This window comes from Phoenix dactylifera, chromosome 1 (assembly GCF_009389715.1).
Source record: "Phoenix dactylifera cultivar Barhee BC4 chromosome 1, palm_55x_up_171113_PBpolish2nd_filt_p, whole genome shotgun sequence".
Classification (NCBI taxonomy): Eukaryota; Viridiplantae; Streptophyta; class Magnoliopsida; order Arecales; family Arecaceae; genus Phoenix; species Phoenix dactylifera.
The window spans coordinates 6,570,329-6,577,684 of record NC_052392.1 but is presented as its reverse complement, the minus strand read 5'-3'; the positions used below and the strand labels follow the sequence as shown (position 1 = coordinate 6,577,684).

Here is a 7,356-nt window from a genome sequence, read left to right as displayed (position 1 = left end):
TGAATCTTTTTTTTTTTCTCTTTTTCCAATAATTTAGTATTGTGACCAACTAACAACTCAGGAAGCAATTTCAAGTCCTTGTGAGGTGAGATGGCACAATATCAGCAAAACATACTTCTCACAGGGATGCATACTGCAAATTCTATCTAATAAAACCAAATACCATATAAACACGTCGGAAACATAAAGCCCTATGCTTTCATTGTTCCTGATGAGGCAAAAAAAAAAAACTCATCATACACAAACATGAGCTCCATAAAAAATATAACTATTGCTTTGCCCAGCAACATAAAGCCCTATGCTTTCATTGTTCCTGATGATTTATGTCAGATTGCGGTATGATTCGCATTAAGAAGCAAAGTTCTTCAAAGAAAAGAGATGAAGCGCCACAAGCATTCAAAAACATGGCCATGAAACATATGATACTTTATATAAGATAAATAAATACAAAAACTGCTATGAGACATACAAAAACATACCCGACATAGACCTTATAGACCAAAACTATGACACCTTTTTCTTTAGGCTTCAGACAGCCATCCTAACAGAGTGCAGCAATTTGCACCCAACCTAACTGTGACATGCTAGATATCTACTCACTCTTAAATGCAACCCTCCCTTCAATTGATGCCTACTTTCCACATCTAGTCCCAAAGAACCACACCTGCAGAAGGAGTGTGATCTTATGGTTGAGAATTCACAGTAATTACAGACCCACAGCAACTGACAACCTTATTCCCAGAACTGAGAATGGCTCTAAGATGGAATGGATGATGCATCTACTCTGAAGAACCTGTAACAGCCTTTTCTGCTAGAGACTAACATGGCAAATGCATGATGTAATGGATTAAATCCGAAGAATGCCTTTTAACTACTCACTTGTACTATCATAGTTGCTGGGTTCTTTCATTCTCTTTCTCTCTCTCCAATTTTCACCCCACACTCTTGCCTCTGCAACTGCACGCTCTCTATCAAGGTCTCGGTTTGAAATCCCTGGAGCTTCTCTAGCTTTTCCTAGACGGATTGCGCTGTCCGTTTGAGACTCTTGTATCTGCAATTCAGCAAGATCCAAATTTATTCCAGACTGACCAACTACATCTCCTCTGCCTCCATCTCCAAGGTTTGGCCCCCTGAAAAGGTTTCTATGCCTAAAGTCAGGTGAATGCCGATGTGGTGACTGGATGGCATGTTGATTGTCAAACCCAAAGCCAAGGCTCTTCCAATCCTCTCTGGCCCTTGGGACGGATGGACCGGCTCTGTTACTCTGAGAAGCAGCTGCATTTGGATCATATGTCTGTGAAGCTAGGTATGTAAGTGCAGTGACGACATCCCCGATAAGAGGCCGAGTTGCCGCTTGCTCCTGCAGACACATCGCAGCAACAGCTAGAGCTTGGTATAGTCCTCTCAGTGGATAGTGGCCTTGCAACTTTGGGTCTGCCATCTTGGGGAACTTTCTTCGATCTCTGAATAATGGGCGAGCCTGCATACAGGATCAAACCAATACTTATTTGACATTAAATTTTTGCCATCTCAGTTTATCAAATTGAAATTTCCTTGTCAATTTCCAAGTTCAAAAATTAAGAAATATGAAGACTATATCTTCAAGCATCAGTTCTCTTACATTCAAAATCTACACATCTTCAAATACTTGATATAGTGCACAGAACTTCAGATTTTTTTTTCTTTTGAATTCATAGGTTCCAAACTTCTGACCAGGAAGTCTAGTAAATTATCATTTCAAGCTAAGTCTATTTCGACACCACCCGGAATGCTATGACAGCTCAAAAGGAAATCCCCGCAACTGGTATCCACTCTTTGAAAGAAATTCTGCCCAATGGGATGGTTTAGCAAGGTGATGTTGCCAAAGTTCCCTTCTGTCATATTTATCATTATCCTTAAACAATATTAAGATGGAGACATACACATCTAGAGAAGTGCAGTTACATGGAAACTTAAAAATAAACTTCCCATGCCAACAATAATGATGCGGCACATGATCGAGACATTAAAGAAAATGTAAATAAAATTCTAATAAAAGTGAACAATGAGAAATTGAGAACAGTAAGGAAAATTACTTACCCATGCCACTAGATTATGCTCCCCAGCAGCCCGGGTGTTGTCAATAGCTTTACGCCCTGTAATCAATTCGAGGAAAACAACACCAAAACTATAGACATCAGACTTCAGCGTCAGCTGCCCTGTCATTGCATATTCAGGAGCACAATAGCCATATGTCCCCATGACCCGGGTTGAAACATGAGTCTTGTCACCAACAGGGCCAAGTTTTGCAAGCCCAAAATCAGACAGCTTAGGAAAATATCCTTCACCGAGTAGGATGTTTGATGATTTGAAATCTCTGTATATAACAGGAGGGTTTGCCTTATCATGCAGGTATTCCAAGCCTTTAGCAGCACCAGCTGCAATCTTCATCCGCATATTCCAGTCAAGGGGTTTTCTGTCAGGTGGAATATCTGTGAAAGAATGATGTGTGATTTATGTACTCGAATTGTGAACTATAAAAGGATAACCAAGTACTCTAATCATCATATATAACACAAATTCTGATACTTCAAAAAGCAAAAGTATTTTCTTTCTATCGAGCTAAGAGCACCAGAGTGATGCATGGACTTCAAGACATTCTGTCAAGAGACTTCTAAAAACAGAATCTAGGTGAACTGAGCAAATTCCTCATTATATTGCATAAACATCAAAAGTTAATATCCAAGCAAATTGTGCCAACTTCATAGTAAGCAGATCATAAGATAACACAATGAAGCATAAAGAATTGAAGTTTATCCACTGTCTTGTCTTAGATGTATTTTAAGAACCCAAGGTGTTCTTCGTATCACTGGCAGTGGACACTTGTATCGAATGTCAGTTCCATGAACTCCCCCAGCAATAAAGAAATAAATAATAACTTTGTAATCACTAGCTTAAAGAAGGTATAGAAACTGACCATGCAAATGATCCTCCAATGATCCTAGAGGCATAAACTCATACACAAGGAGGCGTTGATCTCCATCGGCACAGTAACCAATTAAGTTGACAAGATTTGGGTGATGCAATAGACTGAGCATGAGCACCTCCACCAGAAATTCTCTGTTCCCTTGAAGGCCATTCCTGTCCAATTGTTTTACAGCAACAACCTGCCAAAATATTTTTTTTTTTTTTTTGGCTCCATGACTCAAAACCAGCAAGCAACAGCTTATAAAAAAAAAAACAGATCAAAACATAAGAACAAACTAGACATGATTTGCACATGTAGAAACATGCATGGTGCCCTTGTTCTTTCCTTTTTACAGGTCTTAACTGAACATTCAAAGATGGACCAGATGCAATGAATTCTAATTTTAATTTCACTAAACATGTTCATTAAGCTATAGAGAATAGATTAAAGAAACATGGTTCATGAATTGACACATAAAATCAAGTAATGTGATATCAGCTGACCTGTCCAGTGCTCTCCAAGTGTCCTTTATACACACGACCAAAACCCCCCTCCCCCAGAAGGCAATCTAGTCTAAAGTCCTGAGTTGCAGCAGCAAGCTCACGAAAAGTGAAAGTTTGAGCTGCGATACGTGATGATGTTCCATCTCTGGGCACTGATGTTTCATTCCTGGAGCTTGAACCGTTCTGCATCTTTGATTTGTCTTGCACCAAAAAAAAAAAAAAATCAATATTATTAAGTAAGAAAATCAAATTAAATATGGTAAAAAATAAGTCTCTGACCGCAAACGATGAGATAGTATATCAGAAACCCTGTTTGGAGTTCGTAATGTTGATGAAAACCATCATATGACATGGCAACAACTATAATCAATAGACAAAAGATTTGGGAAATGGAATTCGTTATCTTAGAGCAATGTGGAAGATGTTTCGCCAAATAATGACTTCAATACCATCACTTCCCTACCCGGCGAAGCGAAAAACTACCGAATGCATAATTTTAAATCATTGCTCCTTGAACGAAGTCATTCAAGTCATTCATATATACTGGAAATAACTCTCAGACAACCAGTAATCCCCAAACAGCTCATAAACTGTTTACTCAAAAGAAGGAACATAAGAAAAACATTAAAACAATCCAAACCACAAAGTAAACCAAAACAAAACAGGGGACTGAAGGACAAGAGCCCAAATTAAGGGGAAAATGGGGACTAAAAGCACAAACCAAAACTCAAAATAGATTAGAAAAAACACTGAAGATAAGCCAGAGTCATACTGAAGAGCGATCATTAAAATTAATCAAAAAAATTCAATCTTTCACAGGAAAAATCCAAATTCTCGAGTAATAAGATAGCTGCAGATGAACAGCAAGACAAATATCGAATTAAGTTGATCGAAATGACTTAAAAAACCAATCTTTCCACAGAAAAATTCGAAAAAACACACTACCTGAGCTAGCTCTGGTCCCATGATGAGAAGATGAAGCACCTGAGGTGTCCCTCATAACATCCCCACCTCCTTCCTTCTCCTCATTCTTCTCCTTCTCCTCCTCCTCCTCCTCCTCCTTATCTGGCGATCCAAAACATGAGAAACAACCCATCTCCAATGCCCACAAAGAGATTGAAAAAGCTCCCAAAATCTCAAATTTTAACGGCAGCTACTCTCTGGCTCGTTCACTATCGTCGCCACCGCGCTCAAGCCGCTGCGATTCCCGCGGCCGATCAGATCACCGGAAAAAAAAACGATTTTTTTCCGAAAACGAAAGGAGAGAGAAGAAAGGGCGAGCCCAAAGATGCAAGATGAGATAAAACTGTAAGAGAAAAGGAAATAAGAGTAGGAGGGGGGAAGGACAGAGAGAGAGAGAGAGAGAGAGACGGTTTTTTTGTGGGGAGGTGGGACTGGGAGAGAGAGGGGGGGCTGAGGTTGGGTTAAAAAAAGGAGAGCAAAGAGGAAAGAGCTGTAATGAGAGGAGAGAGCAAGCAAGGGGAAAAGTCAGCAGATTGTCTGTGGGGGCTCAGCCGCTAGACGAGGGAATGTGTAGTTAATTAACAGGCAAAGGGCTAAGAACGGCTTTCACACTCCAACTTCTATTCTATGGAGAATATATTTTCCAAGGTAAGTCTTCCTAGAATGTTAAGCCACCCAAAACTTGTGTAGGGCACATAAAATGAACTTGAGAGCAAGAATGAATGGCTATGATTCCCCATCTCATCAAAACTAATTTCGTCATTAAATAAAATTAATTTTAGTTTAATGCACCTCCTATTTCTTCTTAAGAACGACAATAAATGGAAGTATATGTAAAGCGATGGAGCGGATAGAACGATGTCGGCGATGCATGGAGCGGGGCAGAAATGACACCTCTCTTCATGCGAAACATCCTGTACGAGCATGCAAGGCCGCGTGGCCTTCAGGGCTGCCCTTAGCGTGTGAGCTGATGAAACCAGCACCGACCTCGTGAATGGCTGCAAAAGCTGACACCTTCGTGCTATGTACGACAAGAAAAACATGAACACTTTGTTTTTTATTTAATTTAGTCGTCTCATGCTATCACTAAAATTATCATTTTGTTTAAAAGTTGTATAGAGAGAAGAGAGCTTTGTTTCCACCGGGGTGGTCCAGGTTCGAAACGTGCGGGCGTCGATTAAATTTGGGGACCGGATGCCCCACATCTGGACGTTTTTGGTGGAAGCACTACTGGTCCGCTGGTACCCAGGTGGCGCTGGGGTGACGTACTCACACGTGGATGGGGAATCCAGTGGAGAGAACCCACGGGTCGAGGAGGATACGCGGAAACTTACGGCTTGCATCGAACATTCCATGGTGGAAGGGAGCCCAGTGGAGGCTGCTACGCGGGTGAGGTTCTCCTCTTCCCCCTCCTATTTTTTACCAAAAAAAGAAAAAAAGGGAGAATACGATGGGTGCCTGTGATTCTACTAACAAGTGAGATATTTGAATTAGTTTATTTTGATTGTTTATACTCTATAAGCACTACCCTTTCTAACCCTAATTAATACATGAAAATATGTCAAGGTATTAAGAAGTGCGAGAATATTCTTTATTAAGCATACAATAATACTATCAACTCTACATCTGATATTTTTGGTAGCAGCCCACTGTAAGGAGAAATTATATCCTACATCAGGTGCATCATACTAAGCAGAGTTCTCGTTTCTATGGACCTCATTTATTATGCAGCACCTCAAATTGTTACCCGCTCACCTCATCTTGAATTGTTCCTGTGGTGCACCCCTGACATGATGCACCGGCTTTTACTTTGATGCAGATAGCCATTTTCATGTGTTATATTTCGCTGCAGGACAACTAGGTTTTCTCTCTTTGCATGGCGGTTGCACTTTTGTAAGTAGATAGCCCTTTCCATGGGCATCTCTTCAGTCCCTTTTTTATCCAAATGACCCTGTCTACAGGCCACCCATTCCATAACTTGAACTTGGAACATGGGGTAGCTTTGATATTGAATTATATTATCAAAAATGCCTTATATTAAATGTGTATGCAAAGGTCTTAACTAGATAAAGACATTCCAAAGATGATATGGTCATGAAATAGTGAATTTGTGACAACAGAGTTTGATTTATCGTTGTGCCTGGATGAAGGTGGGCTCAAGACTCAATAATTTTTATTTTAATACAGATTAATAACTGAGTAACTGGATGGTTAAATTTCTATTTTAATACAGATAAATTAGTAACTAGATTATTGAAGTAATGTGAACATTTTCAGCTCCTTAATTGGCTCATATAATGGGGGCAAATAGACTGGTTAACATCAACCCTAGCTAATTAAAACTGACCGATGTAGAACGGAGTTTAATTTATCTATCAACTTTATTATTCACGCAAGTGGGGTGGGTTTGGTTAATTTGAACCCAACATGACTTAGCAAATTTCAACATTACTTAGTCAATTAAAATTTCATAGTATAAAATGACATAAATATATAATCCTATATATGGTTACTTTAGCTATAAATTGGTCGCATGTAGTTATTTTAGAAGCTAAATTAAGAATAGCTAGAAAATGGGTAAGTCTTCAATAAGGAGTCAAAAGTATTTTGTAAGGCATAGAATTTATTTAATGCATTTCATAAAAACTTTTCTCGAGATCATTAGCGAAGATTTTATAAAGGATCCTCTTTCATTTTTTCTTCAAAAAAACATATAAGTTATTGCTTGTAAAGGAATCTACATCCTTAAGGAGGCTTCACTATTCCTATCTTGAGTAACTTAATGTAGATTTCTGCAATCAAATATAATTCATAAATGTAGATCTTTGCAATCAAATATAATTCATCCTTGTAAGCGTTAAGTAACATAAAACGAGCTATGCCCTCCAAGCCTTAAAATGATTTATTTAAAATTGAGATACTAAACCTTTGCATAAAACCTAA

At 39.0% G+C, this 7,356-nt stretch overlaps 1 protein-coding gene across 1 annotated transcript; it reads right to left on the bottom strand.

Annotated features, from left to right (window-relative positions):
• Positions 1–405: 405 nt before the first annotated feature.
• On the bottom strand, positions 406–4,863 carry LOC103714008 (probable serine/threonine-protein kinase PBL7). Its single transcript, XM_008801107.3, has 5 exons — positions 4,396–4,863; positions 3,451–3,650; positions 2,957–3,146; positions 2,080–2,471; positions 406–1,480 (listed from the first exon to the last, which is right to left on the bottom strand). The coding sequence occupies exons 1-5, from the start codon at positions 4,544–4,546 to the stop codon at positions 872–874; spliced, it is 1,542 nt and encodes a 513-aa protein (XP_008799329.1). The 5' UTR covers positions 4,547–4,863; the 3' UTR covers positions 406–871.
• Positions 4,864–7,356: the final 2,493 nt, after the last annotated feature.